At 44.5% G+C, this 27,656-nt stretch overlaps 1 protein-coding gene across 1 annotated transcript in view; it reads left to right on the top strand.

Moving 5' to 3' along the window:
* The window catches only part of TMEM163 (transmembrane protein 163), a 258,099-nt gene that overhangs the window by 206,803 nt on the left and 23,640 nt on the right, over positions 1-27,656 (top strand). Inside the window, exon 5 of the mRNA XM_055261082.2 lies at positions 3,928-4,024. Within this exon, the coding sequence (XP_055117057.1) occupies positions 3,928-4,024 (97 nt within the window). The remainder of the gene's footprint in view (positions 1-3,927; positions 4,025-27,656) is intronic.

Genomic DNA, 27,656 nt, shown 5'->3' with positions numbered 1-27,656 from the left:
CCTCAATGCCCTTGTTACTGGCCAGGCCAGCCTTTCTGGGTTGAGGCCAGGGATTGCTGATGGAGCAATTACCCTTTGCCCCCCACCCGTCTCTGATCCCCCAAGCCTGGAAGCAGCTCATACTTGCAGATGCAGAAGCAGTCGTATTTGCACTGTTTGCTCCTGACTCAATCTTCACAGCATCCTGGAGACCACTAGTCCCAGGGCAGTGGTGGTGTGAGCACGTGATGTGGCTGCCCAGAGCTTTCGTGTGGCTGGATGGTTGACCAGGGCTGGCTGCTAGGAGGGAGGCAGTTGAATGGGATTCTATTTCTGGGTGGACTTCACAAACTCCTTGAGTGACCTTAGGCAAGCCGGCTAATCCTTGACTCCTCCATTTTTAAACACTAGTGTTTATAAAACACCTCTCTCCCCACCCCTCATCCATAAAATAGCAGAAAAACAAAACCCTGGGTCTGGTGAGTGGCCTCCAGGGGACTGATGAGCTGATGTGTGGAGCTCTGAGTGCTAGAGGAGAAAGCTGCTGTGTAAACACAATAAATATTAATAAATGGTTAAAAAATAGCACCGTGCCCTCTGCTAATAATAGCTGCTTTGGGCTGTTGGAGACACTCTGACACACAGGCTCCCAGCAGTGTGGAAGGAGGGGTGACTGTGGGTTTTGAATCTGTAACACATTTAAAAGATGCAAATGAGTTTTTGAAACATTTTGGAGTATATTCATGAGTATATTGGTGAAGAAAATAGGATTACAATTCTGTGAAATTCAACTTTAATAAACCAAATCACAAATTTCTTTTGATTTTCATTATATTTCAGGGTTGCCTTTACCATGTGGGCTATTCCACAGGCATTTGGCTGATGTGTTGGGAGCCTCTTTCCTCCTCCCATCCCCAGTGGTAAATGGTTGATGCTTCCTTAGACTCCATGGGGGGAGCTTATGATCAGTCAGGGATGAATCCATTGATGTTTGATCCACTCTACTGCATGAGGAGCACCTGCTACATGCTATGTAGTTCTTGCCCTTACAGAATTTATAGTGTAATTTTGAGTAAAGATAAGTAAGCAATAAATTATGTATGAGGCCCTTCCTTGCATCCTTCACACTCATCTCCTTAGGTAAATGTAAACAGAATCCATATCCGCCTTTTGTGCGATGGAGGCGTGGCTGCAGTGAGCTGGTGAGAGGCAATTCCTGCATTATCACCACTGTTCCCTGTCAGAAAGAAGCAGGCATTTGTTCCTTCCTTCCCCCAGAGGAGTATGGAGATGGAAGCTCCCTTGGGGATCTGGTGACAAATTGCGTGTACAGTATAGCACACAAGTTACGGCTGCCCTACTTGATTTTAAGGGAGTGAAAGCTGGTTGACAAACAAATGCACTACAAGGCCCATTAGGTCCCACGAGACCCTTTTCCTTCCTCCCCAGCTTGGATGTCGCTTCTACCTCAGCCTCTGTTCCAGGGAGTCCTGTGTGGTCACCTCACAGTGGAAGCTTCCTAGGGACAGGGCCCCACCTGACTCTAGGCTGCACATTCTCAGTCCTGTGTACACAAGAATTGCCTGGGGAGCTTTTAAACAAATGCAGAGGCTTAGGCTTACACCTGGAAATTCTGATAAAATTGAACTGGAGTGGTGTCCAGGAAACTTTAAAAAAAAAAAAAAAAAAAAAGGAATTCCCCAGGTGAGTACAATGTGCTCTCAGTGCTGGGAAGTGCTGAGTTGATGACTGAAGTTACCTGAAAGGGTTAATTAAAGAGCGAATCTCTGTGAGTCACTCAGGAGTTTTGTGAATGGAGGGAAGGACCACATTGTGAAACTTTCCTTGGAGGCCTTTCCTGATTTTAGGCTCTTCTCCTGTGATGGGGCCTCTCATGCACATGCGCTCACAGGGAGGAATGGTTACTCCAGGTCTCTAGCACAGCTGGTCCAGAACTGTCTTCCAAACAGGAGGCAAGTGCTTTGGGAGTGATGATCCCCAAGCCCTAGGAATCCCTGCTCTTGCTACAGTACATAGTCATTAAAGGGCCCTCCAGTAGGTTCACCTCATTCCTCCAGGACTCTATCATGGCCCCCTTTGTCCCTGATTCCAGTGTTAGGACTGTGGTTCCCAGCCCCAGGTGCACTGTCACACACAGGAAGCACATTAGCACCTACTTAATGCCTGAATTGTCGCTTCTGCCCCTGGTGGATCATGGGGCTATGTTGCTCACAGCATTCACGTAGGGTCTGTAGGATGGCAACTTCTTTCCCCTGTTGACTTTGGTGATCAAACCCCGAACTGTATTCTCCTAGAGGTGACTTACTGTCAATCCTTGGTCTAGGGGTGGTCACCCTGGGGGTGTGGCAAGTTACAGTCGAGTCCATTCCCAGGTTGTGTCCTTGTCACTATCAATTGTGCAGACTCTTCAGCAGCGTGGAGTTCTCCCAGTTAAGATCCTCAGTGTTTTTTGTTTTTGTTTTTGCAGAGCCTGTGTCCCTTGGGGGGTGATGTTCCTTCCATCATCCGTGTGTATATTCATTTGCTCAAGTCTGTGCTGATTCCTAACCCACTCATTCCTTTTCCTTCCATCTCTGTTCTTTTCTGTGTTTTGCTCCAACCTGTGATGACTCCGTCTTTGCTTTTGAAGGAATAAAATCTCCACCACAGTGTGACTTAGAAGCCGACTGAGTGGACTCCAAACAGCCTCGCTTACCTGCTTTTATTCCTCACTCCTAAATGTGGAGGATGGGGTCTGTTCACAGGTTTACTGGGATTATAAGTAGGTGCCACCTCAAAATTAGGTGAGCAATTTGGGGCCATGCTGTTAGTCTAGAGAAGGGACTCCAAGGTGGATAATAAAACATGATTTTGTTTGATAGTTGGGGCAAGATTGCTCAGGAGGCTGCCAAATGGTGGAGACATCAAGCTGGGACAGGAATGATCTCAACCTCACTGTAGTCACTCTTGTATTTTTTATCTTTTCTCTCCCTCTTCATGTTCATTTGATCTTTTAACCCTTGTAATGGTATCATTTCCTCGTGCCTACCTTCATCTTCCGTCACTCTTCATTTTTCCATCCTGAGATTTGTTGTGTCTGGGTTGTCAGAGACTTTTCCTATGTCCTGAGTCCCATAGCCTTCTTTGCCAGTCCCCACGTTACACCCCCAGCTGTGTGTCCTCTGGCTTCACCCTTGGCCTCACTGCGCACCTGCTTCTGCCTCCGCCTGTACTGAGTGTCTTGGTTGACCGTCTCCTTTCTTACCCCTCATTTCTGCCTTTTAGAGTTTCTATCTTACCACAAAGTCCTGTCTTGTCATTACCAAATCATTTCTCCTTTTCATCATTAGGAAAATGCAAAGGTGTCTATCACGTCATATCCAAAAGTGACAGAGTAGACTTTCCTTTGCTTCAGCTAACAGTAATGGCTTCCCATTTTATGTTTGGTACATTGTCTCATTTCCTCTTTAGGTAGGGAATATATTCCCATTTGAAAGATGAGGAAATCAAGGCTAAGAGAGACAATAATCAAGATCACACAAGTTAAGTAAATGGTAGAGCTTGGCATGTCTCATGCCAGAGCCTCCATTCTGCTGTTAAAGTATGTGCCTTCCTGTTTGAGCAGGAATGAAACATCACATTTGCCAGGCAAGGGAGAAGGATTTCATGGCCTTGAAGACCCTTCCATGCCAGCATTCATGGGATGCTGTGAGCTTCTGTAGGATGGTGACCTCTTTTCCCTGCGGTTGACTTTGGTGATGAAACTGAACTGTATTCTCCTAGAGGTGACTTAGTGTTGATGCTTGGACTGTGGGTGGTCACCCTGGGGGTGTGGCAAGTTACAAGTGAGTTCATTCCCAGATTGTGTCTTTGTCACTGTCAATTGTGTGGACTCTTCAGCAGTGTGAGTTCTCCCAGTTAAGATTCTCAATGTTTTGTTTTTTGCAGAGCCTGTGTCATCTTGGGGGTGATATTCCTTCTGTCATCCATATGTATAGTGGTCAAAGCCATCCATGACCTCTCAACTAGGCTGCTCCCAGAAGTGGTAAGGTCCTTCTTCTTCCTTAACAATCCTTCCTGCCAGTGCTGGCCCCCTGGGCTGCCTCTCATCGCAGGGTTCCTGGGTGGAGTCGGGCATGTTGAGAGGGAACAGACAACATTCTGGGGGATTAGAAGAACTTGTTGCAGGGATGCAAATAACCTGGTGGAGAGAAACACTGGGCAAGGTGAAGAGACTCCAGATAGGTGAGCTAGGACTGGGTTCTGTGTGCCTTTCCTTAGCTATTTTCATTATTTTTAAAGCAAGATTTTTGTGTGTGTGTAAAGAGAAATTGGGTTATTTTTGTGAAGCAGAGTGATTCAATCTGTGTTGTTTGCATCTGTTGTTCTGTGTTCATTCAATGATCGTTGTATTAAGAATTATTTTTTTCCTTTGCACCTCAATTCAATACATAAAGCTACTCATGTTAGGTTTTCTGGCACAATTGACACTGGGATATTGAAACTGGAGGACACAAATTCATATTAAAATGTGTCTTTGACTGCTTTGTCCTCTGGGTGAGAGTCATTACCGGCACTCTGATTCTTTTTCCCTCCCTCCCCTTATGAGTGCTGAGAAAAGAAATATTTTTACAGCCTCCTGTCATGCAGTCTTCATGGCAGGCAGCTGATTTGGTTACCAGGAGATGAGGATGCTGCCATTACAATAATTCCCTGTGTACAAGTTGCAATGGAAATTTGAATGCAAAATCTGGTCTCCTCTTAGGATGTGATTTGATGTGAGCTTGGCTACATGCACCATCTGATGTAAGACCAAAATGATTAGACCTTTAATTTTTCTTTTGAAAAAAGATGTTAATCCTTGTTGGGGTGATGTATTACATATATGTGTGTTTGTGTGTGTATGTGTGTTTTTATAGGGAAGATGAAAATGAGGTGAGACATTCTCCTGCATTTAGTAGAGGCATGGAAGTGGCTGCTTTAAGTTGTTTTCCTCACTCCCTTGTAAATGATGAGCGCCATCCCTTTAATGATCCACCAGGATTTTAACTGTTATTATCACCGCAATTGGCCAGCGCTTACTCTCTAACATCTCAGTGACAGGGAGGAAGAATGGATACGGGGATAGGAATGTACCTGTTTGTGGTATTTAGTCTTTTTCAGAAGCAGAGATAGCCCAAACAAATATTATGATTTATTACAGTCCTGTGCTCTTCATCTCCTACTTACCAATCTCCCTGGTTGCCTGGCATATGGGACTCTCGCGTCCTCCTCCTCCATCAGACTTGCTAGCCTGCATTTCATTCAGTCAGAATCTGAACCTTAGGTAAGATATGAGGGCGCCAAGTGTGATTATACATGTTAGATGTCAGTTAGGTAACATCTACCTTTTATAGGCGTTGCAAATATGCCTCAACTCTGAGAAATGTTTATTGGTGGGAATTTTCTGCACTATGCCAGTTGACACATTCATTTTTTTAGGCATTAAAAATTAATTTCCAGCAGGGCTCACGTGATAGGGGATGGATGGCTGTGCTCACAGCCCTTGTAGTGGCTCTCCTTGTTATTCTCCCGATAGCTGAACCACTTTTAACTGGGAGCAATCTCTTATTATCCCACAGTGCAAATACTCTTAAGAGAAGCAGCTGACTGACTTACATTCCCCCTCAAGGTGTACGTGTCCAACACCCAGCCTCACCTGGGGTTCAGAGAAGCTGAAGATTCCATGGTTGCGCCTGTCCTTACAGAATCCATACCATCTGCACCTTTGATGAATTGTGCTATGGGATTGTAAACATTTAATTTACTTACTTTTTAAAATTGACAATAATGATATATATTTATGGGGTACATAGTGATGTTTTGATACATATCATGTATAGTGACCAGATTAGGGTAATTAGTGAATTAGCATATCCATTATCTCAAATATTTATTATTTCTGTGTTGGGAACATTCAATACCTAGCTATATAATATGTTATATATTATACAATTATAACCTATATATTATTGTTCACTCTAGTCATCCTATAATTGTTTAGAACACTAGAACTTATTCCTCCTATCTAGCTGTAATTTTGTATCCTTTAACAAGTCCCTCCCTTCCCCCTCCCCTCGTCAGTCTCTGTTATCTTCTGTTTTACTTTTTACTTTTACACGATCACCTTTTTCTAGCTCGCTCATGAGTGAGAACATATGATGCTTGTCTTTGTGTGTCTGGCTTATCTCACTTAATGTAATGACCTCCAGTTCCATCCGTGTTGTAGCGAATGACAGGATTTCACTTTTTTTTTTAATGGCAGAATCGTATTCCCATTGTGTATATAGGACACATTTTCTTTATCCTTTCATCCATTGTTGGTGTGGGATTTAAAAATCACACCCATTTATGGTCGTCTCATCAGAACTCTGAAGAAGCGATGCCAGATGGTTTTGCTCGTGGTTTTGTTTAAGCTTCAGAGTTGTTAACTAAGGAGCTTTCAAGCTGTGTGAGCTCCCATCTCCAGAGGGGAAGGCCTCCTCCTCGGCTGAGGGCTGAGTGGCCCACAGGGCCCGGTAAATGCTGCCAGGTGGCAGCTGACCGTGTCTCCATCCTGGGTCTTCTGGTTCCCTTGGCTAGAGGTTTATAGAAGCCAACAGGTGACAGCCAGGCCCCTGACCTCTGGCCTGCAGTAATCCAAAATGTGCATTTATTCACAATACTTCATCTCAATTAGGAGTCACAAACTCGAATGCTCGTAGAAGCCAGTTCTGAAGCAAAAATAGGAGAAATGACCAGGTCTGTGGCAACTGGGGTGTGCGCGCCTGGATGAAGGGCCTGGCCACCTCTGGAGATGTCATACTGGAATGTGGGCTGTACGGAAGACTCATCATCATCACCGTCTTCTGTGTGTTAAAAAGGAAGTGGAAATCTATGTTTAATGTGAGATAAATTGGCAACTAATTAAACATTTTTGAAAACTGTGGTTAAGAGTAGGTGGATAATTTCATGCAGGTTAAATAAAGCATGCCTCCTGGCTGCACACAGAGAGTTTGCTGCTTCTGCAGAAACCAGGCTGTGAGGGTAGGATCTGGCAAAACCAGGGAGACCCGTGTTTAGGGCCTCTGTGTCACAGACTTAGCTCTGTGTGACACTTCCCCCTTAGTCTCAGTTGCAGAACTGCGTTTTACATGGGATTTCTGTCCAGCTGTGACTGTAGGTTCTGTCAGAAACAGCGTCTTCCCTTCCCCAGCCCTGTCCCTTGGCAGCCTTCTTTTTAGTTTCGCTGCACAGTTCTCAGAGTGGGAATAATTGCAGGAATGGGTAAGTTTGAGTAAGAGAGCTGTGCAACTGGAATTTCCCAGCTGTAAAGTTGGTTGACTCTGAGCCTCGGTGGTGTTGCCTGCCCCTCAGGGTTTTGCTGGAGCGGTCAGGCCAGCCGGCTCTCTGGGGACCTGGGACAGGACCTGGGGACTCTGCTCCAGGGCAGTGTGGGCAAATGGCTACAGGCTGCTGCCTCCCAACTTGCAGGTGGTTCATGAAACAGGTTCCACAGAGCTGTCTCTGAAACTGCACTTCTGGAAGCCGGGACGTGTGTGGCCTGTGCTACAATGGTAGTAATAGTGCTTTCCTTTTACCAATAGGCTGCTTTATTTTTGTTTGTTTTATTTTAGCATGAAAGGATAGTTTTAATCAAAATAAGCAGGTTCCAGAAACCCATGACACTACTGACCCTCTGCCTCCCCGACTGCATCTTTTTAATTTAGTTATTGTTATATTTTTTTAATTAACAAGTAAAAATAGTATATCTTTATGATGTCTTCACCATTCCACAGTGATGCGTTTATTAATATGGGTTGTTTTAAAAGAAGTATCTCGCTCTCCCCGTTTTTACCCCACCAGCCACGCCTGGCTTTGGTAAGAAGGGGCAGATGGCGAGCTTCTTCTTTCCTCGGACCCAGGGGCTCTGAAAGCTGAAGTGATCTTCCTGAGGTTGTCAGCTGGGTGGTGGCAGAGCCTGGATTTGAACCTGGTCTCCTCGTCCAGGACTATCTTGGCCCTGGCACATGGGGCCTTTAGGATCTTGCTGCCCATTGGCTTTTTGGCTCTGGCCTCCTGTCTATCTTCTCCCCACGCTCCTGAGGGCAGTGCTGCTGAGGGCAGTGCTGCCGAGGGCTGTCCCAAAGCAGGAGGATGTGCAGACCCCCAGCTGGTCCTGCCTGTCCCTGGCCTTTCTGGCTACTCCTGCCACCTACGCCCCTTTCCACATGGGCCCCTTCACTCTGTGCTGCTGACCAGGGTGTGCCTCCACTGCCTTGTCTCTTGAAAGCCCACATGTCGGCCAGGCGCAGTGGCTCACGCCTATAATTTCAGCACTTTGGGAGGCCGAGGCAGGCGGATCACCTAAGGCCAGGAGTTTGAGACCAGCCTGGCTAACATGGTGAAACCCCATCTCTACTAAAAATACCAAAAAAAAAAAAAAAAAAAAAGCCAGGCGTGGTGGTGAATGCCTGTAATCCCAGCTACTCTGGAGGCTGAGGTGGAAGAATTGCTTGAACCAGATTGCACTCCAGCCTGGGCGACAGTGCAAGACTCTGTCTCAAAAAAAAAAAAAGCCCACATGCAAGTACACCAAGCATCGGTGGAGACTGCAGCAGGACAGTGTGGGATGAGGGGAGGGTGGGATGTGTGGAGCACGTGGAGGGTGGCGCTGGAGTGAAGCTGCTGAGCCTGGTGGAAGGGTTGGGCATGGGCGCATCTGTCCAAGGTGTGGCGCTCTCTACCTTTTCTTACCTGTGTGACTGCAGGCAAGTCACGCGGTCGCCCTGACCCTGGGTCCCCTCTTAGGTAAAATGGACATGGCACCTCCATCCAAGGCTTATGATAAGGATTAAATGAACAGTTAGGAGAATTGGCAGTAGAGGACAGCCCTGCTGTGGTGGCTGCAGCTCTTCTGCCTTTTGAAGCTTCTGAATTGCTAATCAAGGTTGCCCCAAATAGTGGCCGGAGGTGATTTCAGACTCGGCTCGTGAGCACCATCTAAACATGTCCAGTTGTGGCTTCTCTGATGCTTGGCCTTGTGGGGTCCCTGGATGGAGCTTGTATTGCTGTCTTGGGCTTCAGTCAGATGTAGCTGTCTTTGGGCCAGTGTCCTGGGGAACACTGAACATGCCATTGGAAGACCTGACCTCTAGGCCTAACCCACCCCTAACTGGCTGAGTGACTTTTAGCAAATCACGCTTCCTCTCTGAGCAAGTTTCTTCGTGACAAAAATGGATGCAGTACCTACTACTCCACAACAGAATTGTGAGAAGTAAATGATGTAATAATGAATGTAGAAATGCTTTATAAAGACTTGCACGCGTTACAAAGGAAGATGATATTGTTTCTAAAGTTAAAGTTCTAGAAGTCCCGTCCTTGCCCTTGAGCTTTCTCTGTGTCCTGATCAATGACCAGCTCATTAGTGGCCTCTGCCTTGCATGGACCATGACCTCTTCACCTTGCGCTCTTGGCCAGTGTCTGGGCCCAGGCTCCTTAAGTGGTCATGCGGCAATAATGCTGATTATCATTATAATTAGAGTAATAAACAGTTACATGTTGGCAATAAATAACACATGAACATATATGAACATATGGTGATACTAATAGTAATGGCTACCATTTGATTGCTCATGTCCAGACCAACCCTCTGTCTAGGCACTTGGGATTCAGAGTCAAATAGCAATAATGGCTAGAGTTTTTGCATTGCACTGCAAAGCCTTTTACTTAGAGGACTTGGCTTTTGCTCCCAAGGAGCACAGTTGGGGAGAGACTCATTAGCTGCTACATTAAATATGTAGTGATAACAGCTATAATAGACACGATCACATGAGAACACAGGAGCTTTTTTGTCAAGCCTGGAGTAGGGGGAGGTGTGTGGAGACCTTCCCCGGTAAGCAGACACTCCATGCGACATCTGAAGGAAGGATGGTGGTGGGCAAGGCAGGCGATGAGTGGGAGGAGGCGTGGGAAGAGGAGGCACTTCCAGGCGGAGCTGCAGAGGGGGCCACAGGTTCTGTGTGCACCTGCGGTCTCTGTCATACGTTTGTGTCCTGTTTACGTGAGAGTCTCTGGGTAGAAGGAGGAAGGAATAGGGAGAGCAAAGGAGGAGGGAAAAGGAAGAAAGGGAAAATGACTTTGTGTTGTAAGTCAGAAATGATGCTTAGCAAAATTTTGTTTTCTCTGTCTTAATTAGTAAGGTTCCCCTTCCAAGCTCTCCTTGTCTGTCTCCTCCCTGAGTTTTTGCCTAAAATTCCTTCCCATTCACTAGAACCAAGCAGTTTCCCTCCAGCGATAAAAGGGAGCCCCTCTCAGTTATTCATTTCCCTGCAGTCATTAGCGTCATTTGGTCTCCAGACCCCGTGGATTGTGGCTCTGGCGAGGTGGCCATCTCTGTTCCCTGGTGCATCCGCCTGCTCTTGAGGCCGGGCTGGCTCTGCAGGCCCTGTAGAGGCCGGTGGTGCTCCTGCTGGAGCCTCAGATGGGATTCCACGCTCCTGAGCAAAACTGGAAACAGAATTCTCGTCAAAGATATGTTAGGTTTGGGGCCGGGCGCGGTGGCTGACACCTGTAATCCCAGCACTTTGGGAGGCCAAGGCGGGCAGATCAGTTGAGGTCAGGAGTTTGAGGCCAGCCTGGCCAATATGGTGAAACCCCTCTCTACTAAAAATACAAAAATTAGCTGGGCGTGATCGCGGGCACCTGTAATCCCAGCTGCTTGAGAGGCTGAGGCAGGAGAATTGGTTGAACCCCGGAGGTGGAGGTTGCAGTGAGCCAAGATTGTGCCACCGCACTCCAGCTTGAGTGACAGAGCAGGACTCTGTCTCAAAAAAAAAAAAAAAAAAAAAAATTAAGCCTTGGATTTTGTGAAATTACAACAAATTTCGTTATAGATCTAACTGACTTCTGTTCATGGTGGATGAATTGGAGCATCCTCCATTCTGTAACATAGGAGGGGAGCTTCCAGAGTGCAATGGCAGAATAGTGGGCTTCATGAGGTGGGAACAAGGAAACAGAAATAGAAGAAAAGCAGACTGGTTAACATTGGGTTACTTTAAATTACTTTTTTTGTATGGATTAAAGCAGAGGGGACTTCTTGTGACACTAACTTAGACTGGAATCTTCTGTTTTCAGGAAAAAATAGCCTGTTTTGGGATCTGTCTGCTTCTTGAAAGTTTCAGTTTGGTTATGTGGCATTTAGCATGAATGACTCCATTCTTGTTTGGTCTGGTCTGTTGGGGCCTAGTGCAGGAGCTCAGGCCAAAGCAATGGCCTCTCAGAGTTTTGTGTAATGATTTGGAAGCCCCCAGCCAAGAAATTTTCCCAGAGATGTCCCACCTGCGGAGGTGACTGTGATTCTTCCATCATAGGCTTCTGTGTATGCACCATGCTCAGTATTCAACCTGTAGCTTGGGGTGTCAGGAGTGATTGATATGTTCTTCAGCCATTTATTATCTCGCTCTCAGTGAGTTTTGCCTTGAGGAGGATCGAGAAAGCCTCGCCTGCCTTCTCCCCACACCCTTGTCTTCAGTACAACTTGCCATTTGTCCTCTCACTCATCCTTCCCTCCCACTAAGGGCCTCTCCCCTCCACCTAGGCTGGAGTGCCAACCTGAACTCTGTGAGCTCCCCTCCTGCTTTCCTCCTTGGAAATGTGGCTTCTACACACATGCCTTCTTTTTTGGGTGTCTCCTAGCCACTTGTGGCCAAGCCACCTTCCCAGGCATTGACTTCCAGCCCCTTCCCTGACTTTTCCACTCGTGAAAGTGCTGTCTGAAGACACTCATCCTTTCCTTTGCCTCCCTTTTGACACATCCAAGTTCAATCCCCGCCTCCCCTCAGCCTGCCCTGGCAGTAGATTCTTCATGGCATCCCTTTGGAGGCAGGAAACATTTGACAGAGGGAGGGAGAACCTGAGAGGCAGCAGTAAAGGGTGAATGGTTTCCCAGGATTGCTGCCCACGCGGTCAGTATGTCTGCCGGGGGTCTTCTGAAGCAAGTGCCTCACCCATGGGAATGAGTTCCTGAGGGTTCTCTTGGCACCAGTGAGTGCCTGGGGGACCCGGAGCATAGGGGTTAAGGATGCCCAGGAGACAGCCCAACCCTGCCACGCCCTAACTGGCTGTTTAATCTCTCTCTGCTTCGGTTTCCTTGTAACATGGAAATAATAATGGTAACTTCTTTATAGGATTGTTAAGAAAATAAAAAGATATAGGGGATGTGCTTAGCATATAACTATGAAAGGAATGTTGGCTTACATCATGGCCGTTGGAGTGGAGGAGAGGCTTCCAAGCAAGTTGGTGGGCCTTTTGGCGCCTCTAGTTCTAGAAGATTAAGCCGTATTGGACAGTCCATGAAATGCCTTCAGGGACGCTATTCTCAGCTCAGGATGGGTAATGCCGTAGGTTCCTTCTTGAGCGTAACCTATAATTCTGAGATCTGCCATCAGCAATAGAAAGATTCATCCTCTAGTATGACATGCTGTCAAGTGTAACTCTGAATTTAATTGGGGAGTTTTATTAATTGTTTTTAAAAACAATCATATGTGGTCAAAGTCCTCAACATCTGCCCATCACCATCTTCTCAGCACTGCACAGAGAAGCAGAAATCATTGTGTCAGGCTATCAGTGCCATCTTACTCTTGTTACTCAGGACAAAACAGTTTCATTTCCTCAGCAAGATTGACCTCTTCATTCATCCTAGAGCAAGAACCTACCAACTTCTAAACAGAATAGAACTGGGCGCTGATGAAAGTGGATTATTAACAGATGGAAGGGAGAGAGAATGTGTGTGTGTGGAGGGCGGCACTCTCCCTCCCTTCTGTCTGTTAACAATCCTCTTTCATCAGTGCCCAGTTCCGGTGGGGGGATATGTGTAGGTCTATTTCTGGACTTGATACTTTCTTTGTACTCCTAAGGATGTACTCATACAAGGAGAATATCAGATCCAGAAATAGACCTGCACATATCTAGTCAAGTGGTTTTTGACAGAGGTGCCAAGGTAATTCAATGGGGGAAAGGAAAGTCTCCTCAACAAATGGTGCTGGATCACCCAGGGGTGCCATAGGGACAGAAAGGGGCATCAACCCTTATTCAAGAGCTAACTCAAAATGGATCATAAGCCTCAATGTAAAACCTGAAACTATACAACTTCTAGAAGAAAACAAAAGAGAAAATTGTTGCAACCTTGGGATAGGCAAAATTTTCTTAGATATGGCACCAAAAGGCCAGGCGCAGTGGCTCACGCCTGTAATCCCAGCACTTTGGGAGGCCGAGGCAGGCAGATCGCCGGAGGTCAGGCGTTCAAGACTCCTGGCCAATGTGGTGAAACCCTGCCTCTACTAAAAATGAAAAAATTAGCTGGGCATGGTGGCAGATGCCTGTAATCTCAGCTACTTGGGAGGCTGAGGTAGGAGAATTGCTTGAATCCTGGAGACGGAGGTTGCAGTGAGCTGAGATCACACGACTGTACTCCAGACTGGGCAACAGAGTGAGACTCCATCTCAAAAAAAAAAAAAAAAAAAAAAGACACCAAAAGCTTGAACCATAAGTCAAAAAATTGAAAATTGGACTTCATCAAAATAGAAAAACTTTTGCTCTTCCAAGACACCATTAAGAAAATGACGAGATAGCACAGACAGCATATATATATATATATATATCAGACAAAGGCTTAGTATCCAGAATGTGTAAAGAATAGCTTAAGAAGGCAAACAACTCAATAAGAAAATGGACTTACATGATTTATATAGATAATTTGCAAGAGAAGATAAAAATGGCCAAGAAGCACATGAAAAGATACTCAACATTGCCCTAGTCATTGAGGGATAACAAATTAAACCACTACATATCCATTACAATATCTAAAATTAGAAAACAAATGAAAACCCCCCAAAACCAAAATTTGTGTGAAGCATCTGGAACTCTTATGCTCTGATGGTTAGAGAGTAAAATGTTACAACCGCTTTGGAAAACAATCCAGAGTTTCCTTAAAAAGTCAAATATCCATTTACTGTAGGACCTAGCCATCCATCCTTAGGTATTTACCCAAGGGAAATGAAAATACATGTCTGCACAAAGACTCTTACTCAAATGTTTATTGCAGTTTCATTTCTAATGTCAAAAACTAGAAACAACCTATATGTGTAACAGGTGAATGGATAAAGAAATCATGGTGCATTCACACAATGGAAGACTGCTTGGTGGTAGAAAGACACTGTTGACCTATGCAATGATGTGGGTGGGTCTCAAAATAGTGAAGGTGGGTACCAGAACCAAGGCAAAAAGGAGTATGTATTTAATACTATATGACTCTATTTACTTAAATTTTTACGTACAAACTAGTGAGAGCACACAGTGGTTGCCTGAGGTTAGAGGTGGAGGGAGGGAGTAATTATTAAAGAATCATGGGAAAACTTTTGGGGGTGATGGAAATAGTCTCTGGTTTTTGGTAACAGTTACAGATATGTTAGTCTGTTAATTATATTAATCATAATTAAGATATGTTAATGCTGATCAAGGTATATACTTTAAGTATTTGCAGTTCAGGTGCACCTAGGGACTGTGTTTGGCCACAGACCATCTCCCGTTGCTAAGCCAAATAGGAATTCTGCTCAGATCCATGTAGGATAAATATTGTAAGGTGCTGTGAAGTGAGGTTTTATTTTCCTGATTGTGACACATACACTCCGTATCTGAGATGTTGACCTCACTGCTAAAATTAATGCTGTAAATAGACAATAAGAAGAAGACAAAGTGTATGATAAGAGGGGAAAGTGTAAATAGTAGGCTAAATATAACAGCTGTTGCCAGAGGCAGATAGCAAGAGGAGCCTTTGCTGAACCACGGCCGATCTCATGCAGTTGCCAGAAACATCCATGAAGTGCCAGCAGGTGGCACGGGCTGGAGGGTGCTAACCATGTAACCCTCTGGAAGCACGGGCAGCTTATCCTTTCCATCTCCTGCCTACAGTAGGATTTGTTTGTCAGTTCAAGTGTTACCTAGGAAATGACTGTACAAGAGTCTCTGATTGGTCCTCTTTTCCTCACTCTGGAAACCTGGGATTTTAAGCAGGATGTGATATGTCTGTGAGCCGTCTGCCATGTGACTCTATTTTGTCTATTAAGCCTCTTTGTGTAAAAAGCAAAACAGAGCTTTTTAGCTTGATATCTCATTAGACCTTCCAGGTGTTTCTGAAGTAGGCAGAGGCGTTAGACACATTGCCATTTAATAACAAGGAAACAGATCCTCAGATAAATAAAACCACTCCTTCCAGACTACATCATGTCAGTGTCAGAGACACAGGGTGAGTGGATCCAGGTCTTTTAAAGGGTGGAGGGCGCTTTCTGGTCCACGGAGTATCTCCTGAAGTACCATAGAATTTGGGATCTGAAAGCCTCCATGAAAAGCTAATACAACTGGCCAAGTTCCCTGATAGAGGAAATACGGCCCTGAGACTCAGTCTCTCAGAAGATTCTGAGAAAACTCCAAGTCTAGGACTTTTCCACACTCTCCTGAATGGGGTGAACTCCCCACCCCCATCTTCCCAGTGGCCTTGGAGACTTATCCTAGGGGGTGCTGGGCTAGGGAAAGAAAAATAGAGAAGAGAGCGAGGCGAGGGAGACATGCTCATCTCTCCAGCCCCCAGCCTGCTCTAGAGGCATCTGTGTATTTCAGGACACTGGTGTTCGTCAGAGATGGGTATGGGAGTATCAAGGCTGAGTGCTTTGCTCTTCACATGCCTCTCTACTTGACCTTGGGACACTGAGTGAATCTTTTGCTTTTCATTTTTCCATCTGGAATGTGAGAACAAACTAAGCTCTTCTTTCTCTCTGTAAGGTTTTGAGAACACCTTCCTATCTTTTGAAGAAAGAAGATGTTTTAAAATGTGTTTAACAGTTTAAGGAAAGTATTTTTTTTTCATCGAGTTTCCTAAGTATAATATGAACAACATGATCCTCATAACATTTCTGGCTGTTTTGTTGATTGTCTAGCTAATGGAGAGATTCATACTGAATGCTTTTTTTATTTCCCAAGCTCTGAAATATCCCTGATTATGTGGTGTACACAATACACCCTAGCACAGCAAAGCGGCATCTATGAGCTCTGGCAGTGATGAGGGCCCCCTCTACATGACATGTGTTCCAGCCTCCATCTATCACAGGAGCCATGCGGTCACTTGGGAGTTTTCTGCCTGTGACCAGCATGTGAGTATTTGTTACCAAAGTTGTTAGGGAAACACTTGATGCTTTTTTGGGAAGTAATTTTGGAAAACTGAGTAAAAATTCTTAACCTTTCAGTAATCCTATTAAAATGGGCTATCTGATCATCCCAGGCGCTTGTGGGAGTTGAGAGATTCTGAGACCAAGATGAGCTAAACACAGGACCTTTTCTCTAAAGAACTTTCCAGGGAGAGTCAGAACATGGAAGCCAGGCTGACTGTGGGTGCTTGTGAAGGTCAGTTGTGTTGAGGAGGGATCCCTGGACCTGCTCCTTGAGTATCTGTAATGTCGGCTGTTCGGAAGAGAGAGGCTGTATTCAGACAGGGTTGTTAAGAGCCAACAGCCATGAAGTGCTGTGGTCCTTGACACTTCCCCACTACCGCTGGTGAGAGATAGTGTTGCCACTGGCTTCTGCCTGCTAGCCATCAAGTTTAGCTAACCCTGCCCCCCACCCCATTTTGAATGCCCCAAACATCACCCAGCTGGTGGCGCTCCAATGACACCTCATGCAGATTGTTGGAGTAGCTCAGCACACCACATTATAATTCTTTGTGTACTTGTCTCTCAAAGGAGACTGTAAACTCTTGGAGGACTAGACTTGCTGTTCAACAAAGCACCTAATATAGGACCTGGCATGGGGTGGGAACTCAATAAATGTTTGCTGAATGAGTGAATTCATGTGTGCACATGGCCATTGACTGTAGCAGGCGGTAAGCTAGTACCGCACTTAGGAAAGGGGTATAACCAGGAGGAGTTCATCTTTTGGGGAATCCCCATCAGAGGCTGCCTGGGACCTTGCTGTGGACATTTTTATACCCCTTTGGAAGAGAAAGACAGCAAAAGGGGCTTGTCCCAAATTATTTGCCCTCGTTCATGGTCTGAACTTCATATCCTCTCTGTGCTGTGGGGGTGATGAATGTGAACAGATGATGTGTAGGTGAGGCAGCCCATGTGCATAAATATGGCCCCTTTCACCATCACCCCCAATTATTGTATGATACATAATCATATCATAGGAACTATAACATTGTTGTGGGTTATTCACGGGTGGATATTGCACATAACACACTGCAACTTTTTTTTTTTTTTTTTTTTTTTTCTGAGAGGGAGTCTTGCTTTGTCGCCAGGCTGGAGTGCAGTGGTGTGATCTCGGCTCACTGCAACCTCTGCCTCCCGGGTTCAAATGATTCTCCTGCCTCAGCCTCCCGAGTAGCTGGGACTACAGTGCCCGCCACCACGCCTGGCTAATTTTGGTATTTTTAGTAGAGACGGGGTTTCACCATGTGGCCAGGATGGTCTTGATTTCTTAACCTCGTGATCTACCCGCCTTGGCCTCCCAAAGTGCTGGGATTACAGGTGTGAGCCATCGCACCTGGCCCACACTGCAACTTTTTTACTCAACGTAGTCTTAATATCTAGAATATTTATAATGTGAATTGTTCATCAGACAAATGTATGTGCTTTAGGCATTCCCCAGTTGATGGACATTTGGGTAGTTTCCAGTTTTTTATTATTACAGCATTGTTAGAATGAACATTGTCATACTCTCATGGTAGTGTGTACCATGTGTGGATGGTGTTTCTCTAGGGTAAACATAGGTTTTGGATCGTAGAGTATGCCCATGTTTCATTTTATAGATCTTCCCAAGTGCCCTTTAGTGTGGCTGCCCTAGTTCATGTTCTCAGAATGTTACCACACTTTATATTTTCAAACTTATCACAATTTTCCAGACTAATGGGTGGAAAATGGTATCTCATTTTAAATTGCTCTCCCCTGGTTATTGGTGAAGTTGATTATATTTTTATGCATCTGCTGACTTTTTATGTTTCCTCTTTTATAAATTGCCGCTTTATATTTTTTGCCCATTTATCTATTGTTATCTTTTTCTCACAGGTTTTTAGGAGTTATTTATCTATGTTCCAGGTACCAGTCTTGTTCTATGTTGTATTAGTCAGGGTTCTCTAGAGGGACAGAACTAATAGGATATGTGTGTATATGAAAATGAGTTTATTAAGGAGTATTGACTCACATGATCACAAGCTAAAGCCCCACAATAGGCCATCTGCAAGCTGAGGAGCAAGGAAGCTGGTCTGAGTCCCAAAACCTCAAAAGTAGGGAAGCCGATGGTGCAGCCTTCAGTCTGTTTCCAAAGGCCCGAGACCTCCTGGCAGTTCACTGGTGTAAGTCCAGGAGTCCAAAAGCTGAAGAACTTGGAGTCTGATGTTTGAGGGCAGGAAGCACCCAGCATGGGAGAAAGATGAAGGCTGGAAGACTCAGCAAGTTCGCTCCTTCCACATTCTTCTGCCTGCTTTATTCCAGCCACGCTGGCAGCTGATTAGGTCTGCTGCTCCCAGTCCACTGACTCAAATGTTCATCTCTTTTTACTTTGGGAGGCCGAGGCAAGGGGATCATCTGAGATCAGGAGTTCAAGATAAAATGTTAATCTCCTTTGTGAACACCCTCACAGACACACCCAGGAATAATACTTTGCATCCTTCAGTCTAATCAAGTTGGCACTCAATATTAACCATCACATATGTGCATTGCAAATAATTTCTCCTAATATTTAGTTTTTCTTTTAATATTGTCTATCTGTTGCTATTAGAAATCTTCCCACCCTTTCCATTTTGGTGTGATCAAATTTATCAGTTTTTTTTTTTTTTAATGGAGATTGTGGTGGTTTGTTTTTGTTTGGCAAGGGAGGACATAGAGGTTTAAGAAGATCTATTGCCCTGATGCCATGAAGATATATACTTATATTATCTTTTAAAAGATATTAAAGGTTAGACTTTAAAATTAGATCTTTAATTCATCTAGAATTTGTATTTGGTATGAGGTAGGGATCCAATTCGGTTTTTCTTTTTCTCAGATGAATATACAACTTGCCCAAGATGATTTCAAAGGCCACCTCTATCACGTGCCATGTTCTCATAGGTGCACAGCTGTCCCTGGACTTGCCGTTCCATTCTGTGGATGCGTGGGTCCATTTTGTTCTAGAGTCATACTCTAAAATTCCTGTAATTACAATGAGTCTTAATGTTTGCTCACCATCTTTTCTTGGATTTTCAAAGTGGTTTTGACTAACATTGCATTTGTAATATTCCATACCAATTTCAAAACTGGTTTGCCAAGTTTAATGAAAAATCCTCTCGGGGTGTTGTGTGAAGTTGCATTGAATTTATTAATTCTGAGAGAATTGGCTTGTTTTAACAATGGAATCCTCCCTTCCATTTCATCCTTCTCTGTTAAGGTTTTCTTTTATGTCCTTTGGTGAAATTTTTATCAGGGCAATTCCTTTATATTTTGTGAGTTTTATTGCTATTGAGTGTTTGTATTTAATTTTCTCAATTATTACTGCATAAGAAAGCTAATGACACTTGAATATTGTTCTCATCAACCTGCAACCTTGCTGACTTTTTAAAAATTAGTTTTATTTTTATCAATGGATTATTTTGGATATGTTTTATAATGCCACTTTGTTTCTCTTTTCAAATTCTATATTTTTTCCTTTTTTGTTTCTTATTAGCCAAGATTTTCAATATAGTGTTGGTGGTAAGGGTGCTATCCTACACCCTTCTGTTGGTTCTTACTGTAACAGAAGGGCTTCTCAATTTCATTACCAAAAGTGGTTTGTTGCTGTTTGCTAAGAGGTTTGCTTGTTTGGTTAGTTTTATATACATATGTATTGAATTTTCAATACTTTTTCTGTTTATACTGAGATTTTCTTTTCCTTTAAGATGTGAATATTTCAAATTAGTTGATATTCTAATAAGGCATCTTTGAATTCTTGGGATAAACCCTCTTTGGTCAAAGAGTATTATTCTTTCAGTCTATTGCTGGACTCAACCTGCTATTTTTTTTTAGAGTTTTGCATCTGTGCTTTTAAGTAACATTGGTCTAAAGTTCTTGTTCTTTGTACCACGTCATGAACTAGTCAGCTTTTCTACTTTTCTGGGCTCTGGTATACTGATTTTAATGTAAGAACTATCTGTTCCTTTGAGTTTTAGTAGAATTTATCTGTAAAACTGGGCCTGTTACTTTTTGAAGATCCAATATATTTTATAGTTTATGTTTTTGTAAGAATTTTCAAATTTTGTTTTGGTAGCAATACCCATTTTATTTAGTTTTTCAAATTTATTGCGTTAAAGTTGCTCATATTACTTGTGATTTGTAAAATCTCGAATCCATCTATATTTAGATGCCCTGTTTTGTTGCTAATGATGTTTACTCGTGCTCTTGCTTTCTCTCTCAAGCAACCTTGCCCAAAGTTTGTATGTCCTCATCTTTTTGAAGAAGTTTTTGAAGTGTTTGATTCTGTGGATCAGACCTGTTGATTTGCTTTCTGGATCTAAGCTGTTATCTTTAGTAGTGCCTTCCTTGTATTTTGTTCATTTTCGGTTTTGGGGGCGTGTAAATGAGCTTTATGTTTGTTTATCTTTTTGGTTTTAGCTGTTGGCACTGAATTCTTTTTTCTGTTTTATTTTTAAATGAAAGGAGATGAAATATTCAATTATGTCAGGAGCTGGCAGAGGTATTTTGCATGAAGGGTGTTATGCATAGAGCTTCTCCATATTGTATTTTTAGGTGTTAGGCGTGGTTTTCAGATTCTGGCCTAACTTACACCACGTGAATACCTCTGGTGGAGCCTTGATAGTTATAAATTTGAGAGTTCAGATGATTCTTCAGGCCTGATGGCCAACGAGTGCTTTCAAGGGGACTTTCTCATGGAGCAGGCCACAGGTGTGCTACCCAGTGTGAGGGGCATGTATCCCTGGTTATTCACTCCAACACTCAGCTGGATGTTGCTTTGAAGGTTTACTTGTTTACTTGTGCTCTTGCTTTCTCTCTCAAGCAATCCTTGCCCAAAGTTTGTATGTCCTAGTCTTTTTGAAGAAGTGTTTGAAGTGTTTGATTCTGTGGATCAGACCTGTTGATTTGCTTTCAAATCAACCTTCAATATATAGGTATTCAATATATAGGTGTTTTGTAGGTGTGACAAACATCTATAATCAGTTGCCTTTAAGTAAAGGAGATTATCCTTGATAATCTGGGTGAGCCTGATGCAGTCAGTTGAAAGCCCTAAGAACAGAACGAGGTTTCCTGGAGGAAGAAGAAATTGTGCCTTGGGCAGCAGCTTCAGCTTGTACCTGAGAACCCCTGCCTGCCCTTCTTGCTGGTTGGGCCTGTGGACTTCAGACTCACCTACCCAGTTCCTTAATCATACAAGCCGACTCCTTTTAATATGTTTCTAAATCTAATAATGGTCCCCAACTTATGATGGTTCCGCTTAGGATTTTTCAGCTTTACAAGGATGTGGAAGTGATATACATTCAGCAGAAACATACTTCAAGGACCCATGTAACCATTCTGTTTTTCACATTCAGTACAGTATTCAATGCATTACATGAGATATTCTATATTTGATTATAAAACAGGCTTTGTGTTAGATGATTTTGACCAACTGTTGGCTAATGTAAGTGTTCTGGATACGTTTAGGCTAGGCTAAGCCAGGATGTTCAGTAGATTAGGTGTATTAAGTGCATTTTTAATTTGCAGTATTTTCAAATTATGATGGGTTTATCAGGACATAACCCCACTGTAAGTCAAGGAGCACCTGTGTATCTCTCACTGGTTCTCTTTCTCTGGTTGAACTGATTGATACAGCCGGAAATTACTGTCCTAAAATATTTTCCAAGTTTTTGTTTTTATCCAAGTTAGTCATATATATAATTTGAATAGCCATTTGTTCTACAAGGCTTATTATAAAAAGTAACTCCCTCCCTAGAGCAACCATTTATAACTCCTTTCAACCTCCACACCTCTAAGTAACATGTGCAGGTTGCTGCTGCTTGATTTTTTGTTATCAGCATGATTTATGAACTTCCTATTCTGGTTGGCCCTTTAACCATTCCCGCATTGCCCAGTTACCCCTCTTCCCAGCATAGTTACATGTTATTTTGGTTATATCAAGATTTAACATTGTTGTTATTGTTGTAAATGTTATTCATAGCTGAGCTCTGTAGTCTCGAGTGATTTGTCTTTTCCTTTCTTGCATTAGGTTTTTTGTTCCCTGTTGCTAATACATGAATATATACGTCAGTTACACACACAGGGGCTTCAGCCTCCTGAGTAGTTGGGACTACAGGCACATGCCACCATGCCTGGCTAATTTTTAAAAAAATTTTTCCTAGAGATGGGGTCTTGCTGTGTTGCTCAGGCTGGTTTTGAGCTCAAGTAATCCTCCCTCTTCAGCCTCCCAAAGTGCTGAAATTATGGATGTAAGCCACCGTGCTCAGCCTGTCTTCCCGTTTCTAATGTTTCTGAGATGACTAATGCCATTCTAATGATCCTTTGTTTAAAAGAGAAAAAAAAAACTTGTATTTTCGCTCTGGAGCTTGTAAGATCTTCTGTTTGTCTTCAGTGTTCTGAGAATTTCGTTATTCGCCTTGGTTAGGGTGTTTTTTTTTTCCTCCATGCGTCATGCTAGGCACTCAGACCCTGAGTGGAACTCATGTCCTTCGGTCCTGGTTTTGCCAAAAAAACAAATTTTTCTTTTGAGACGGAGTCTCACCCTGTCACCCAGGCTGGAGTGCAGTGGCTTGATCTCACTCACTGCAACCTTTGTTTTCCGGGTTCAAGTGATTCTCCTGCCTCAAGCTCTCCTGAGTAGCTGGGATTACAGGCGCCCACCACCATGCCCGGCTAATTTTTTGGTATTGTAGAGATGAGGGTTTGCCATGTTGGCCAGGCTGGTCTCGAACTCCTGACCTCAGGTGATCCACTCACCTTGGCCTCCCAAAGTGCTGGGATTGCAGGTATGAGCCACTGTGCCTGGCCAAAAATTGTTAATATTCTCAGAAATTGTGTTTTCTCTGATCTACCATTTTGGGCTTCCTGTTGTTCAAATGCAGGGCCATCAGAAAACATTTAAAAAAAAGAGCATCGTACATGTCTTTTTGGGTGTAAAGGGCAGTGGATGTTAGGTCAGACAGATGGGGGCTTGAATGCCTCCAGCATCTCTGACTAGCTGGGTGACCTTAAGGCCGGGGGCGGGAGTGTTATTTAAGTTTTCTAGGGTCGGAATTTCCACCTCGCAGGGATCTTGTGACAGTTATGTTTCAAATAAAATTGAATCATTTATTAAGCATTTGGAAAACAGCCTCCTCTAATGGGCATTAAATAAATAGTATAGGCTTGTGTTGTTATTACTGTTACTTAAGGAACTCTAGTTTGATACTGGGGTGTGGGTGTGGTGTTCATACCAATGCAGGGAGCAAAAGCAGGCAGCCAGAGGTCCTGCTTCTGTCACTGAGCAGAGCTCCTCAGGAATGGCAGTGCCTCTGTGTTGTGAGGGGCTTGATGAGGGGATGTTGTGCTTGGTCCTTTAAATGCCCACGGCCACCAGGGGAGGGAGGTGTGTGAGCCCAGCCAGGGTGGCTCATCTCAGATTCCATGGCAACCTTCAGGGGTTGGAGGGCTTGTCCCCGAGACTCTGATTCCTTCTCTTATATCAGAAAACAGCAAACTGATGGTGCTTCCTTGACTGGAAGCTGGGCTGTGTCTTGGAGAGGCAGCCAAGTGCCTCAGAGTGCGCTCATTGTCATGGAGGTGGTCGTAGCCCTCGGCTGCTGCTGCCTTACCTTTTGCTGTGGCTTCCTGTGATCCCGCCAGCCTCAGCTTCGTGGTGCCCCTGGAGCTAGGCGTCTGCTCCCTTCTTGGTTCTTGCTCTGCAGTGCCTCACTTGGCAGGTTGGCCAGCCAGCCAGAAAATGCCGGGGACCAGGGCACCCCAGTCTGCTGGGAAGCCCACTGACAACCCTGATGTCTCTTGGCTGGGGAACTTTCTGGCTGCTCACCTGCCTGTCTAAACATCAACTCTTGACCCTCCAGACATCAAAATGGTCTGATGCTAATTTAAAAATTGTGAAGCCATTGAATGTGAATCCACGGTAATTTGTCAATATAATTTAATAACCAGGGGAAATGGAGGGCTCAGGCTTGGTGCAATTTCTTCTACATCTGCCAGCTTTTCTCATCTGCTGGTTGGGGGTGGGGAAAGTGGTGATGAAAAGTTCTCAAGACAAGAGTGACTGTTTCAATTTCATCTGGGGCCATAAATCAATACTCATTTACTATTCAGCCAGCATTAGCATTTCCCTGGGTAATACTCTAACACATGTAGTGTCAGGATGGCTTGAATTTGTCCTCATTAGGAAGGCAGAGGACGCCTTTTTGCAGGCATAGGCAAGTGAGCCTCCTATTCCGCTTGCTGGCTCACATCTCATGAAAAAGGAAGGTGTTGGTCTTTGGGGGAAGGGGGGGGTTGGGATTTCAGACATGGTCTCTGCTCAGTGTCAGTGGCCACAGTTCATTGTGACCTGGGTTTATGACTGCTGCTGTCACCCTTGATGAGGAATAAGCTTAAAGTGGGAGGTGACAACTGACCCTGCAGAGAAACATTTTATTTCTACATGAGGTTTTTCTGTGAGCAACACCATTAATAAAAACTCATCCTTGTCTTACCTTTGAGATGAGACTGTATGGGAAAATGGGGGTGGTGGCGAGGACAGAGAAACTTGGTGTCACAGTGTTGGAAACTGCTGTTGGCTGATGACCAGCTAGAAACATTTTCTTTGAAGATAAGAATTAATCAGGAGGTGTAGGCCGGGCGCGGTGGCTCACGCTTGTAATCCCAGCACTTTGGGAGGCCGAGGCGGGCGGATCACGAGGTCAGGAGATCGAGACCACGGTGAAACCCCGTCTCTACTAAAAATACAAAAAAAAAAATTAGCCGGGCGTGCTGGCGGGCGCCTGTAGTCTCAGCTACTCGGAGAGGCTGAGGCGGGAGAATGGCGTGAACCCGGGAGGCGGAGCTTGCAGTGAACCGAGATTGCGCCACTGCACTCCAGCCTAGGCGACAGAGCGAGACTCCGTCTCAAAAAAAAAAAAAAAAAAAAAAAAAGAATCAGGAGGTGGAATTTTATTTACGGATGCTCACTCTCACTGCCACCTCCATTTTGGTGTATGGAGTATCAGGTGGGAGTGACAGGGAGAGACGGTGGGGTTCATTCCTGCTGAGCACGTTGGAGGAGGTGGAAGGTTGCCTTGAGACATCCTGACCCCCGAGGTCTTGATTTGTGAGTGGACCAGCCATCTTCAAGGCTGCTTGTAGACTTTGACGGGAGAAATGGTTCTCACAGCACTTTCATCTCAGCTCATGTCACTCTGATATTTTGACCTGAATGTGCAGATGTCATGAAGGGAGATGGTCTCCTACATAATGGGGGAGCATTAGACCCCATCAGCTTCCCTCCTATTCCTTCCCCCGTCCTTGCATCAACAACTGCCCAACTCCACTGGGAACTGAAATAAAAAAGCCTAGTATATTGGTCCATTTTCATGCTGCTGATAAAGACATACCTGAGACTGGGTAATTTACAAGGAAAAAGAGGTTTAATGGACTCACAGTTCCACGTGACTGGGGAGGCCTCACAATCATGGTGGAAGGTGAAAGGCACGTCTCACATTGCAGCAGATAAGAGAGCTTGTGCAGGAAAACTCCCCTTTATAAAACCATCACATCTCTTGAGACTTGTTCACTATCAGGAGAATAGCACAGGAAAGGCTCTCCCCCATGATTCAGTTACCTCCCACTAGGTCTGTCCCACAACACGTGGGAATTGTGGTAGTTACAGTTCACGATGAGATGTGGGTGGAAATACAGCCAAACCATACCACCTGGTGTCGATGGGAAGCATTTAGATGGAATTATAATAAACCTGTCAGGGGGAGGGCCATGAAACAAATAGCTAGAGTAAGACTCCAGGATGATACAGGATCAACAGCTGATACCTGCAACAAGATGGATGAATCTCAAAAACATTATGTTGACGAAGGAAGTCTAAGTCCCCCCCTTCCCCCCGACCAAATTCATATTGTGTGATTCCACTTATATAAAATCCAAGAGTAGAAGAAATTAATCCATAGTGATTGTAGTCAGAATGTGGTTGCAGGGGGCTGAGAAAGGGACGTGAAGGAACTTCGGAGGTCATGGAAATATTCTGTTTTGTTTTGGAGATGGTTAAATGGGTATTACCATTGACAGAATTTATCAAATTCAGCATTTAAAATCTGTACCTTTACTGTATGCTAATTACACCTCAATAAAAAAGTATATAATAATTAAACATCTCTTAATCCCTAGGTACATTTTGGAGGTAGGGTGTTAGTCGAGCAGAATGAGTTTTATTCCCGTGACTTGCCAAATCCCAGGTCCCCTCTCTTTGCCTAACTCCTGTTTGACTATCTGCCAGGTCACTATCTCCCACAGTACCCACTCAATTGTCTGCACCACTTTCTAGCCACTGACTGCTTTACCCCAAGGTCAGAGGGAAAAACCAACTTGTTCGTAAATCAGTGTGATCTAATAAAACTTTCTGTGGTCATGGGAATGTTCTATGTCTACACTCTTGAGTGTGATCACCTGTAGCCATATTGAGCACTTAACTGTGGCTAATCAAATGAGGAACTGAGTGCTCAATTTTATTAATTTTAAATTTAAGCACATGTGTATAAATGTGAAAAGTGCTATTAAAAAAAAGAAAAAAGATCGAGGGTGAGGAGTGATTACAGTCAGGGACCACCTCACTGAGAAGCTGACATTTGAGCAGAGAGATGACGCAGTGAGCCCTGTGGCTGTGTGGAACCTCCGGGCAGAGAGAGTGGCATGTGCAAAGGCCCTGGGATAGGAGCCTGCCAATCATGCTTGAGGAACAGAGAGGAGGCAGGGCAGTTGGAACAGAGTGAGAAAAGGGGAGAGTGTTAGGATCTGAGGGCAGAGAAGTCCCCTTTATCTAGCTGGTTTGGTTGGGGTTGGCTTTTCTGTGAGGAGCTGGAAAAGACTGTGTCTCATAATGTACACCAGGTCATGGGGTCCACCAACTTGCAAGATGGCGTATGGGGCAGTGCAGGGGCTGTGTGTCTTCCAGGAGAATAGCTGACCTGGTCTGGCTGACCAAGGTCTCCTGAGCTAGTGTACGATAACCCACATCACAGGTCAGCACGAGAATCCTCACCCAGATCAGATTTTGTCAGCTCTCCCCTAATTGCCTTTGAATCCCAAAATTAGGCCTGTGGCTTTCACCACATTCCAGCCTGGCTGAGAGAAGTGGAAGCGGCGGGGTGGGTAGCATCAGGCCTCCTAAGCAGAGCTGGAGGATGGTTGGGAGCCCTGAGCTTGGGACACAGCTCTGTCACTATCTCTCTGCTGTCTCTGGGGGAGTTACCCCATTTTTACGAGCCTGAATGTGCCTCAGTTTCATCACCTGTGGCATGAATTAGGTGCCCCCTAAGCCCTTTTATCCTTTCTAATGCTGTATGATTTTAAGATCACCTCATGTTTGTACAGAAGGGATGCTCGCCCTTGTCTGTGGGGTCAGAT

This window comes from Symphalangus syndactylus, chromosome 22 (genome assembly GCF_028878055.3).
Source record: "Symphalangus syndactylus isolate Jambi chromosome 22, NHGRI_mSymSyn1-v2.1_pri, whole genome shotgun sequence".
Lineage (NCBI taxonomy): Eukaryota > Metazoa > Chordata > Mammalia > Primates > Hylobatidae > Symphalangus > Symphalangus syndactylus.
The sequence above is the reverse complement of the archived record's forward strand: the minus strand, read 5'-3'. Positions and strand labels throughout refer to the sequence as shown.